The sequence below is a fragment of the Capra hircus genome, chromosome 24, assembly GCF_001704415.2.
Source record: "Capra hircus breed San Clemente chromosome 24, ASM170441v1, whole genome shotgun sequence".
Lineage (NCBI taxonomy): Eukaryota > Metazoa > Chordata > Mammalia > Artiodactyla > Bovidae > Capra > Capra hircus.
In genome coordinates this window covers 25,947,189-25,959,920 of record NC_030831.1, presented here as the reverse complement: position 1 = coordinate 25,959,920, position 12,732 = coordinate 25,947,189, and the positions used below count along the sequence as shown (strand labels likewise).

General features: G+C 45.8%; 2 protein-coding genes across 2 annotated transcripts in view; one reads left to right on the top strand and one right to left on the bottom strand.

Annotated features, from left to right (window-relative positions):
* LOC108633772 (translation initiation factor IF-2-like) lies at positions 631–2,385 on the bottom strand. Its single transcript, XM_018039354.1, has 2 exons — positions 2,258–2,385; positions 631–2,054 (listed from the first exon to the last, which is right to left on the bottom strand). The coding sequence occupies exons 1-2, from the start codon at positions 2,383–2,385 to the stop codon at positions 980–982; spliced, it is 1,203 nt and encodes a 400-aa protein (XP_017894843.1). The 3' UTR covers positions 631–979.
* DSG2 (desmoglein 2) overlaps positions 1,552–12,732 on the top strand; it is a 50,502-nt gene continuing 39,321 nt past the window's right edge. The window contains exon 1 of the mRNA XM_018039429.1: positions 1,552–1,617. Within this exon, the coding sequence (XP_017894918.1) occupies positions 1,579–1,617 (39 nt within the window). The 5' untranslated portion in view covers positions 1,552–1,578. The remainder of the gene's footprint in view (positions 1,618–12,732) is intronic.

Genomic DNA, 12,732 nt, shown 5'->3' with positions numbered 1-12,732 from the left:
TACGAGACACTGGGGAAGAGAGAGGAAGGTACATCTAATCACAAAGGGAACTCTGCTTTATCGATCAACTTTGATGCCAAACATCTCTTTATAGTAGCAAATCAACCCTTTATACTATTACAGGCTCTTCCAATAGGTCAGTGTCAATAATTAGACTTTCTTAGAAGTCTCCTTTCACTTTCATGCATTGGAGAAGGAAATGGCAACCGGCTCCAGTGTTCTTGCCTGGAGAATCCCAGGGACGGGGGAGCCTGATGGGCTGCCGTCTATGGGGTCGCACAGAGTCGGACACAACTGAAGCGACTTAGCAGCAGCAGCAGCAGCAGCAGCAGCAGAAGTCTCCTAATCTGGTGCTTATTCTAGAGCTTCTGTTTTTCAAGAAGACTTCAACTTAATATTTAAGCTTGCAAAAACAATCACACTATCACTGTTAGTTGAATCCGGTGCACTAGGAGCTAGACACTATAGAATGCATCAGAAAGATATTTCTGATTTAATCACAGCAGCCCTGTTTGCTGGTGGCTGAGTAGCCAAGCTGTGTCCAACTCTTGCGACCCCATGGGCTGTAGCCCGTCAGGATCCTCTGTCCATGGGATTTTCCAAGTAAGAACACTGGAGTGGGTTACCATTTCCTTCTCTTCTCGACCCAGGGATCAAACCCGGGGCTCCTGCATTGCAGGCAGATTCTTTACCGACTAAGCTATGAGGGAAGCCCCCTCTGTGGGGTGTGTGGTATCTATTCCATTTGACAGATCGGGAAACTGAGGCACAGAAAGGTCGTCCAGGTCACACAGCTAAATAACTATGGGTTAGAGGATTCTGACTCCTAGTGACGCTATGTGATTTTGTAAATACAGCGAAGAGTGTGACTTTCCCTTAACCTTTCTAGACTTTTCTCCCAGTCGAGGTTAGTTAACAAGGGGTCCCCCCCCCCAAAAAAAACAACAACAACCATTCCTTGGGATCCTTTGTGATTCTTCTAATAACTGTTTCTCCCTGAGTCAGACAAGCGGCAAACCTGTGGGAAGGGGCCGTGGGAAGGAGGTGAGAAGCCTTCACGGAGACCACCACCGGAATCCGGCTCCAGAACCTTCGCTCCCGGAGAGCTGGCCCCGGACAGCAGGCCGCGCGGAGGACGCGGGGAGGACACGGGTCCGCGCGTCGCTCGTCCTTCTCCTCGGCGCCACCTGGGCCCCGCGCGCGGCCACCCAGCGCACCTCGTCACGGCGGCACCGGGCGCAGGGAGCCGGCCGCCCTCGGCGGAGAGGGGGTCGGGGAGGGGAGGCGGCGGGGCGGGGCGGGTCTCGGAGTTCCCAGCCCGGGGCGTCACGGCTCCAGGTGCGCGTGCGGCGCGGGGCGGGCGTCCCCCGGGCGCCTCCCTCCTCCGCGCCATTCCCACCTCGGCCCGAGCCGCTCGGTCCGGCTCAGGGCTCCATTTTCTAGCGGAGGCCACACCTGGAGCCGCCCCTCTGGGCAGGGCCGAGCGGCCGCCGCCGGGAGAGGACCCTTGGGGCGGGGGCGCCGGGGAGGAGCCGGCGCGCGCGCGCGGGGACGCGGGGAGCTGGCGGCGGAGGCGCGATGGCGCGGGGCGCGGAGGGCGCGCTGCTGCTTTTCCTGGTAAGTGCGGGGAGCCTGCGGCACGGAGCCCCGGGCGGGCCGGGGCGGCGCCGGGCACAGGGCCCGCGCCTCGACCTGCCCGCTTTCGCCGGGGGAGGGCTGGCCCGCCCGGCGATCCCTCTTTGTGCCCCGAGGTGGGAGAGGGCCGGGCAGGCGGCCGCGAGCGGGGACCCTGCGGCTCCGCTGGGGCCGGGCGGCCGGTGGGAACCGGGCTGCCGTTCCGTTTCTCTTGCGGTCGCACACAGGCCCCAGCGCGTTTCTGGATCTGCGATCTGCGGGTGCAGGGAGCCCTGAGGCGGGCACACCTTTCCTGGAGACCCGGGCTTTGTCCCGAGTCTCCTCCGACCGCAACATGGAGGCGGCGGCCGCGCCTACCTCCCCGGGCTCCCGCCGCTCGAGCGCGGCAGTGACCTGGGGAACACACCTGTATTCTGAGACTGCAGAAAGGGGCCCCAGAGAGTTTCTCTAATGTATTCTACAAAGTTTAGTTTTTTTCTTAAAGCCACGTTACGCTTCAAATCACCCACCTATAGCTAGAACTTAAAGTTCACAAAGTTGATGTTATAAAACATCGCCTAGTATTGAAGGTAATGAACATATGTAATCGTTTTAAGGTTTTTTTTTCACTTTAAAAGATTACAGAAAGTCGACGTGCAGCGCAACAGTCAAATGGGGTTTTCGCAGGTTATTAAACTGGCAAACTGTTCGCTCTCTAGATCTGCATTTCTTATGCTTTACTTCTATACTCGGATTGGTTTTTAAATACATTTTTGTTTGTTGAGGGAATTGCGCATAATTAAAGGGTTTGGCTTCTCTGGTGGCTTAAACGGTAAAGAATCCGCCTGCAATTTAGGAGACCCTGGTCAGAAAGATCCCCGGGAGGACAGCATGGCAATCCACTCCAGTATTCTTGCCTAGAGAATCCCATGGATAGCGGAGCCTGGAGGACTGCAGTCCATGGGGTCGCAAAGAGTTGGACAGGACTGAGACGTACTTGACTCTGGAAGAGGCTTGCCAAATGGGTTTTGATAAAGTGACAGTTATCCTGCTAATATAGGTTTGCCTTCACCTTACAGAGACTTAAATGTGTGTTCAGAGAGATTAGGTACAAAATCATATTCTGTTTTCTTATATAATGGTAAAAATAAAAAAAATACAAGTACATTCCCTGTAGTAAAAGTTCTAACTTCCAAAAGATTGCCTTCTCTCTATCCCAGAATTACAATGAAGGAAGGACATTTTCCCCTTGTGGGTTTTATATGTATGTATTCATGTCAAAGTCGGACACAACTTACAGACTGAACAACAGCACACATATTTAGCACATAAGAAGAAACATGGTTAATACAATCTAGGAATTTCAGTGAATTCTCACTTGTGAGCTGTTTAGGACCTGCAGATCTTTGTCACACCGTTTAATTTTCCTGCGTTTTATTTCATTTTGCCCAAGTCATTGAGGTCATTGAGGTGATGTTCAATTCAAGTTTATTCTGTTAGTAAAACTTTTCAAAGATAATTTACAGTTTCCTTTCTGGCCTTCAGAGTAACAGAGCAACTAGTTCCCGCCTCATTGTATTTCCTAGCTAAAGGAAATTATCACGCTAGCATAGCACCTGGCTCAGTTTGAAGTTTAAATATTAAATCCTAGAAAAGAAATTGCCTTTATCCTCAAGTGGTATAACAAGCAGACCAATTAAAGTACATTTACAGAAAAATAGGTACATAACTTTGGCATATTTTTTACTCTAGCAGTTCAGTATTTTTTGTTTACTGGACATGAACTGACCGCCTCTTTAAAAAGTGATTATGACTAATTGAATATGCAAAACTCTTGGACAGTTCTTTGTATTTTCTGTAGTACTTTAAATGATACGAATTTGAGTGTGTTTATATTTGATCAAAGATCAGTGGGCAGTTCAGCATTTTGCCCCTGATATGTTTGAAGTTGGAATTATAGATTTCAGGGAAGAATATTTGAGAAGCATCTATTCCAACAGAAGTAGTTCTCCAGGACACGGGTCTTTTATGGAAAGGAATATGAATTGTAGTGTCTGTGGGTCAGAGTTCAGTTGCAGATCACAGAATTCACTCTGGCTAGTTAAAGCAGGAAGGGCATTGTGTCCATTGCGTCCGTGTGACAAAGACTGAGGAAGCACTCCATTCTGAGCTATCAGTAATGGCTTCAGAGCCATCCAGCCAAGCCCAAGCACTTAGGGAACTGCTGCCTCTCCCATGATCAGGAACCCGCACTGCCACCCCACAATGTGAAAACAGACAAATCGGGGTGTTACTTCTGTTGCCAGCTCCAGAACCATGCCATGTTTGCTAGGATGTATAACACCGATATGTCCCAGGACCCTACATCTTGGCACTCAGGAATCTAATATGGATTTTACTAGATGGACCCTAGAGCTAGAGAAAGATGACTGCAAAGACCCAGCTCCATCCACATCTGTGCTTGCCAGCAAGAAGAGCAGACACACGGCTTCTGCTTCACTTCTTTCAAATCTCATGTAAATGCTGATTGTTCATGCTAGATCATACGCTGAACCTTAGCTTCTGAGTCTGTGATGTGTGGTCTCTGACTTTCTTCTGAAGTTCCGAGAGACAAACCAGAAGCAAGGTGCCAAGTGGCACTCACAGACCTAGCATACAAATAGAGCCCAACTCTGCTGTCAGATGGGGAACAGAAGCAATTTTGTAAATAAAGTCAGAGAACCTTTGCTTTCCATGAGTTCTTTACATGGGATCTACTGACTTCCAGATGGTCCATGGAGAGAATTCAGAAGGTCCTTAGACATGGCTGGGAATAAATTCCATGTCCAGTCTCGTTATCTAACTGAAATTTAGTATTCCTTTGAATTATGGATGTAGGAAAGCCACTACAGTAGCATAGCCACAGCATAGCTTTAGGGCTTTCCTGGTGGCTCAGTGGTAAAGAATGTGCCTGCCAATGCAGGAAAGGCAGGTTTGAACCCTGGGCTGGGAAGATCCCCTGAAGAAGGACATGGCAACCCACTCCAGTATTCTTGCCTGGGAAATCCCATGGACAGAGGAGCCTGGTGACCTATAGTCCATGGGGTTGCAAGAGTCAGAAATAATTTAGCAACTAAACAACAGCAACAATTATATCAGGACTCACACTAGTGACCTCAACTTGGTTAAATCTGCAAAGACCTTGTTTCCAAATAAAGTCGTGTTCTGATGTACTGGGGTTAAGATTTCAATATATCTTCTTTTAAGAGACATACTTTAACTTGTAACAAGTAGGTGTGACTACTTATAAATTATCAGTAACACTGGAGTTGTGCTTCAGATTCTAATATGCAAGTGGATGATAGATTTTAGAAGAAATTAAAATCTATGTGAGATGGTAAGTATTGAAGCTTATAAGAGTGAATTATCATATCCAGGGACTTTTAGAAATGTATGATTTCACATCTGTTTTTGTTCCTAAAAATTAATGGGAAATGGCAACTGTTTAACAGAAATTTCTTTAGTTATAAAATTAGGGGAAATTACTTTGCAAAAAGACATGATAATTGAGTTTAAATTCTCCCTGATCATTGGAAATATCTGATGAGATAAATTAAAATCCCCAAGGCTAAAGTCCAAAAGTATATATTGCTAGAAAATTTCACTTAGTTGTATCTGAGTCTTTGTGACCTCATGGACTGTAGCCTGCCAGGCTCCTCTGTTCATGGGATTTTTCAGGCAAGAATACTAGAGTGGGTTGCCATTTCCTCCTCCAGGGGACCTTCCTGACCCAGGGTTCAAACCCAGGTCTCCTGCATTGCAGGCAGGTTCTTTACTGTCTAAGCCATCAGGGAAGCCCTTAGATATTTTCCAGTTAATTTAATTATCAGACAGGTATAAGAGTGAGAATTACCAGTCTAAATTTTGCAAAATAGTTTATTGATCAGTAATGCATACAAACATTTATATGATAAAGAAATTACACATTGAATAAGGGTTTGTATTTTTAAAATTGCCAAATTGCAGTAAAAATCAGAGACCTTAATTAAAAGTATAAATGTACTTTAGATCAATTTTAATATTTCTTAATAAACAGCAGCAACAACAAAAAATACGGCTGTTTCTATCTTTCAGCGTGCCAAAGATTTTAGCAGCTGATAACACTTTTCAAACATATAGCCCAAATATGACGGAAGATTATTTTCTTAGTTAAGTTTATCTTAAAGTTTCAGATGTATACCGCATATTACATTGCACTGTTTTGTTGATTTCAAATTATTTTTTAAATTTTTTGAAATTTTTTATCATATGTAAAGCCTGGTGATTGGAGTTACAGAAGCTGGAACATCAAGATTTATACCATAGTCTAATGATAAGATGAACAATGCCCTCAAGAAAGTAAACTAGCTAAGAACTAACCACAGGTGACCACAGTTAGCAGCTCCCTGCTCAGTCTAGACAATGTGTCAGATGTTGGGAGACGAAGAAAACTCCAGAAGTGTTGTGCCCTCATGATGCTTACAGTCTGGTAAAAAAGTAAATGGGAAAACCCCAGGCGATGATGCTAAAAAGAGTAATAATAACAGAACACATGGTGCCATGGAGCCTCCAGAAGGGGCCCTGGCACTGAGTGTCCAGCAAAGACCTGAGGGTAATTATAAATCATTAAGATGATACAAAGAGAAAAAGGGGGAAGGAGCGTCTAGGTAGAGAGAAGAGCTTATGCAAAGGCCTGAAGACAAGGGTGCGTGGTTTCTTGAACAGAGTCCATGTAGCTGGAACACAGCATGCAGGACAGAAGGACATACAGAAAGATGAGCCTGCAGCCTTCTTGGTACCAAGGAAGCCTCAAAAGATCTATTGACAAGTGAGTGTTTTTAGGGAGGTGTTCAAATCATTAAGAAAATGGAGAGATGAATGTTGGTTGAGTTGGTCACGAAAGGGTGGAGAAAGAAGAGATTGTAGTCGACTCAGAGATCTTCCAGAATTTGGGAAGCTGTGATCTAAGGCTGGCAGAAAAGCCCAAACAGTACAGTGGAGGGAGTGTGCAGCGTGGCAGGAGGCTTGGTTGGGAAACAAGGGACTTCCCAGGAGGCGCAGTGGCAAAGAATCTGCCTGCTGATGCAGCAAACACAGGAGCCACAGGTTTGATCCCCGGGTCAGGAAGATCCCCTGGAGAAGGAAATGGCAACCCACTCAAGTATTCTTGCCTGGGATATCCCACGGACAGAGGAGCCTGATGGGCACAGAATGCTGCTGGTATTTACTACAAAGGCAGGATGCTAAACTTCCAGTAATCCACAGAACCTTCAAGAAAAGTTAGCCACTCAAAAAGACTTTGCCTATCAAAAATGCCAATAGCTCCCCCGGTGAGAAATGGTGATAGATTGTGAGAGATTCTCAGTAGGGATTCATCTTACCTCTTTTTAAAATGCAAATATCCTCTAGGCTGATTAAATTAAGCCTTGATACATTCATTTACTCATCAGGTATTGCTGAGCACCTACCTGCTCTGTGCCAAACACTTCCCTAGGTCTTGTCTCAAAATCACACCTTCATGGGAATGCCTTTCATCAGTCCAGCAGGTACTGCCTGGCTGATGGGAAAATGAGAAGCGAGATTTGGGTGGAGACGAGAAGTGAGAGGTCCAATTTTCCCTATTCTAAAATACCTCCATCCCGCTATTCTTCCAAGTTCCCTATGATACAAACTAAACTAACTGAAATAGATGGCCCATAAAGTGCCTCGTGTTAGAGATCCAGTCTCCTTCAGTTCAGTTCAGTCGCTCAGTCGTGTCCGAACTCTTTGCGACCCCATGAATCGCAGCACGCCAGGCCTCCCTGTCCATCACCATCTCCCGGAGTTCACTCAGACTCATGTCCATCGAGTCCGTGATGCCATCCAGCCATCCCATCCTCGGTCGTCCCCCTCTCCTCCTGCCCCCAATCCCTCCCAGCATCAGAGTCCTTAGACCCCAAGAAATGGCACCAGTGGCCCAGCCCAGTCATTGTTTTTTTTTTTCCTTATTTTTTAAAATTTATTTTTAATTGGAGGATAATTGCTTCACATTGTTGTGTTGGTTTCTGCCATACAACAGCATATATCAGCCATAAGGATACATCCGTCCCCTCTCTCCTGAACCTCCTCCAGGTTGTCACAGAGCACCAGGTTGAGTCCCCCGTGTTATACAGCAACCTCCCGTTAGCTCTTTTGCATATGGTAATGTGTGTTTCATTGCTACTCTCAGTTCCCACTCTCATTCTCTCATGATGTCTGCAAACCCATTCTCTTCCCTCTATTCCTGCCCCACAAATAGGTTCATCAGTCCCATTTTTCTTTTTTTTTTTAATCAGTCCCATTTTTCTAGATTCCACATATATACAGTAATATACAATATTTGGTTGTCTCTTTCTGACTTCTTTCTGTATAACAGGCTCCCAACCAATCAGCTCTTCTTTCAATTTCCTCCTTCCTTTGTTTGCATAGTACTCTGCCAGGGGTCTCTTCACCTCAGGGAGGTTGTTGTGGTTTTCCAACCCAGCACAGAAGGACATACTGGACCTACGACCCACAGATGGGAGGCGGCACGTGGGCAGCGGCAGCAGTGGCTGGCGGGGTGCCCCCTGGGGACCCTGCGCGTGACCCCTGCCTCGCTATGAGCCGCAGCGCTGCACTGCCCAGTGTCTGCTGTCACCTCCCTACTCAAAGGAGGATGCTCAGGATGCTGCCTTAGCATCTCTGCAACCTGGGCTCTGAGAACTGCATCCTTCTAGCTACTCACACTTAAAATGTTGACACCATCTGCCGCCTTCTCCATCCTCGACATGCAGGGCATTGCCAGGGGTTCATGTGGTCCCCATAAAGACTCACCCCACCCATCCATCTGGGCACCATGACCCCATTCCCGGTCCTCACTGCATCTCCCTTGGCTTACTACCCTAACCCTCAAACCGTCTCCTAGCTCCCACCCTGCAGTACTGCCAAAAAATCTCGAAGCTCTGAATGCATAGAATCCCTCTTTCGAAGTTCATTCTTATAGGGTCTGTGAAGATCTTAGCACAAGGCTTTGTCCTTATTTTCTGCTCATATGGTCTGGCTGTCAGAATCCACCCTTTCTTGTTCTTTGCCCTCTCCTTGTTCTGACACCTACAGTCCTTAAAGCAGATTGTTTCCTTCCACCTACTATCTGCTCCCTCCCCTCGTCCTCTCCCAGAGTCTCTAGAGGAGATCCTTTCTGCCTTTTCTGAGCTCCCCAGAACTGTTTTTGCAGCTGTTATTCACACAATGACGTTGTTCTACCTCTTATAGTAATGTTGGAGAAGGAAATGGCAACCCACTCCAGTATTCTTGCCTGGGACATCCCAGGGACAGAGGAGCCTGGCGGGCTACAGTCCACAGGGTCACAAAGCAAATAAACAACAACCGCCTCTTGTAGTAAAGTGTGTGTTAGTCGCTCAGTCGTGTCCACCTCTTTGCAGCCCTGTGGACTGTAGCCCACCAGGCTCCTCTGTCTGTGATATTCTCTAGGCAAGAATACTGGAGTGGGTAACCATTCCCTTCTCCAGGGGATCAGCCTGACTCAGGGATCCAACCCCAGTCTTCCTCCATTGCAGGCAGATTCTTTACTGTCTGAGCCACTAGGGAAACCCTATGTCTACTTTATCTCTCCTGACAAACTGAACCTCTTTGAAATAGAATTAGTGTACCATTTATCTATAAACTAGCTCAATGCCTTGGACACAGAAGAATCCTTTAAAAACCTAAGAGTTACTGTATCTTTCTATGTTTGGACAAAGTTGGAATAATAATCTGACTTTCGTTTGTTTAGAAGAACTCTTTAATGTCTGGATGGAGTGAGGGGTAAACTTTTGTTCGACTTGAACACATTCAGCAGTTACTAGCTGTGCTTCCACTGTGTGCCAACCTGCCTTCTAGAAGCTTGTGAGCAGCCCCACGATCATGGAGCCTACAGTAGGGGAAAGGCAGGTGTAGGGAAAACAATTTGACGTTTCTGGAGCAGCCACTGTGTGCCTTTTCATGCTGAACACGGGGTGCTCCAAAAATGTCAGATTCTTTTCGGATGAGATGGTTGGATGGCATCACCGACTGAATGCATATGAGTTTGAGCAAGCTCTGGGAAATGGTGAAGGGGAGCCTGGTGTGCTGCAGTCCATGGGGACACAGAGTCGGACATGACTTAGTGACTGAACACCACCACCACCATGTGCCAGTAGCGGGATTTGGTGATTGTTGTTAATGCATGAAGCTGGGGAGAGCCCAGGTACCCCCGACACCAAATGCCTCTCTGTCAAGCCAAAGGTGAGATCACCACCTCCACTGTAGCAGCTTCCTATAGTTAGACCACCACCTCCAAAATAAGCAGTTTCCTATAGTTAGTCATATGAAAGACCTGAATTTATGGAATTACATAATAGGTTTAGTTTCATTACAAGATAGAATCATTCAAGAAAGGGGAAAAAAAAGGAGAAACATACATTGAAATTTGCCTAATTTCACTGTCCTGCAGAAGTATTCTCACCGCTTTCTAAAACCATTGCTTTTCACTGTTGGAATTTGCCAGTTTGCTTATTTGAAGTCAATTGAAAAGCCTGTTTTCCACTTTGGACCTTGGAGACAGTTGTTGGGCTGCTGCTAAGTTGCTTCAGTCGTGTCCGACTCTGTGCCACCCCATAGACGGCAGCCCACCAGACTCCGCCGTCCCTGGGATTCTCCAGGCAAGAACACTGGAGTGGGTTGTGCTGTTGGGCAGTTTTTGGCAATTCCTGCAGTTTGACTCACTGACAGAGCAGTGCCATCTAGTGATGTAAAAGGAAAACTTGAAGCTCTTGGTTTTCTTAAGCTTCTGGGCAGGAGGGGTCAGGGGGAATCTGGTTTTCTCCATTCTATTTTTTAGTGTCATTTTCAGGAGTACATTGCAGCCTAAAGGTCAAAACAGCCTGTCACTTATGTCTGAGCAATTATGTATTATATAGATATATCTGAAAAGATGCTTTATACAGGTTTCCTTATATTGTGCTGATTCTCAAAGCATTTGTAGCAACTATAGAAAACACCAATACAATGGTAGATAAAATATTTCAAAAATGATAAATTCTCAGGATCAGTAAAACGTAAGCCAGAAGAAGAGAGATGAATCAGGAGAAAGGTGTGAACACCGTTTAAGGCAGTATTGTAGTCTATTTGATTACTGCTTGTGAAGTGGAAAATCTTGTGATGGGAATAATTCAGTTGCTGAATGTCCTTATTTGGAATAGACTGTTGCATGCATCTCTGTAATTAAGGGCTCCTTATCTAGGCTATGAATTATGCAGGCTCTCCTTCTCATTCCCCTGCTACTCTGTGATTTTACACAGTTGATTTCACAAGTGTGGTCCCTAGACCAGCAGCATCAGCGTTACCTGGAAACTTGTGTAGGAAATGCAGATTTTTATACCCTACTCCAGACCTGGGTGTGTGCATGCTAAGTTGCTTCATTCCTGTCCAACTCTTTGCGATCATATGGTCCATAGTCTGCCAGCCTTCTCTGTCCATGGGATTCTCCAGGCAAGAATATTGGAGTGGGGTTGCAGTGCCCTCCTTCGCAGGATCTTCCCAACCCAGGGATAGAACCCGAGTCTCCTATGTCTCCTGCATTGGCAGGCGGGTTCTTTACCACCGCGCCACTTGGGAAGCCTCATCCCAGACCTACTGAATCAGAAACGGCTTTTATGTGGCCCGGGAGTCTTATGTTTTAACAAGATGATTCACATGCCACTCATACTTGAGAATCACTGCTTATTAACATCCCTCTTGGAAAATAATTGGGAATAGACAAGAAAGTTAAATATTAAAAAGCATATTTAAATATTTGTTAGTAACTCTAATTTTTTAAAGATGTTTTAGAGGCCAAGGAAATTGGCACTAACTAAAATAATGTTGGCTTTTTGGGATCTTCAATTTGTCTATGCCAAGTTAAAAATAGGAGCTGTCCAAGATTATACAACTTCCCTTGAAATGACAGTTTGCAACATGATCTAACAACTCAAGTGTAGCACAGCATTGTTAACTCTCTGTTTTAAAATTCTTGGTGTCATAAATGTTTCCAAGGAAAACATTTATGTTTTCCCTTGAACTCTCAAGGAGATCAAACCAGTCAATCCTAAAGGAGCACAGTCCTGAATATTCATGGGAAGGACTGATGCAGAAGCTAAAGCTCCAATACTTTGGCCACCTGATGCAAAGAACTGATTCATTTGAAAAGACCCTGATGCTGGGAAAGACTGAAGGCGGGAGGAAAAGGGGATGACAGAGGATGAGATGGTTGGATGGCATCACCAACTTGAGGAACATGAGTTTGAGCAAGTTCTGGGAGTTGGTGATGGACAGAGAAGCCTGGCATGCTGCAGTTCATGGGGTCGCAAAGTCAGACACAACTGAGCAACTGAACTGAGCTGATCAGAGGAAACAAATGGCATCCATGGCCTTTATTTATCTCATTTTATTTCCCTTAAATTATTTTAGCCAAAGCTGAAAACTTTAAGAATGGGTTGGGTGTAAGCCAGGGACCCTAAAGGCAGTTTCTGATTCTGCCTTGTGTTCAAAGAAAGGAAACAGAATTTGTAAAACACTCGGCCTGGTTGGAAGGGTGGATAAGAAAGGGAAGTAACAGGCGTTTCTGTGACTGTCGGGTGGTGGGCATGAGATGGAAGAGCAGCAGCAGGCATGTTAGGTCACCTCTATTTGGGTCCCCAAACATCATCCATTGACCACCATTCTAAAGCAGGCTACAGTTCTTTCTGGCTGAATGGAAATAATAAGCCATTATAATGCCTCAAAGTTAAAACAATATTTTAAACTTCTTTGTACTCCTCTACATCTCATCTGCAATAAGTTATCGGTTAGTCTGAGATATTAAAGTTTAAGTGGTCACTTAACCAGACTCAGGAAGCAACAGTTAGAACTGGACATGGAACAACAGACTGGTTCCAAATAGGAAAAGGAGTATGTCAAGGCTGTATATTGTCACCCTGCTTATTTAACTTATATGGAGAGTACATCATGAGAAACGCTGGGCTGGAAGAAGCACAAGCTGGAATCAAGATTGCCTGGAGAAATAATAACCTCAGATATGCAGATGAC

What these genes read in the sequence shown, in the direction of transcription:
- LOC108633772 (XM_018039354.1), bottom strand. Translation starts at nt 2,385, where the DNA reads ATGTATTTAAAAACCAATCCGAGTATAGAAGTAAAGCATAAGAAATGC. An exon ending in GCGCTGCACGTCGACTTTCT is followed by an intron (nt 2,055 to 2,257) that starts GTAATCTTTTAA and finishes CCCTTTCTGCAG; the next exon opens with TCTCAGAATACAGGTGTGTT.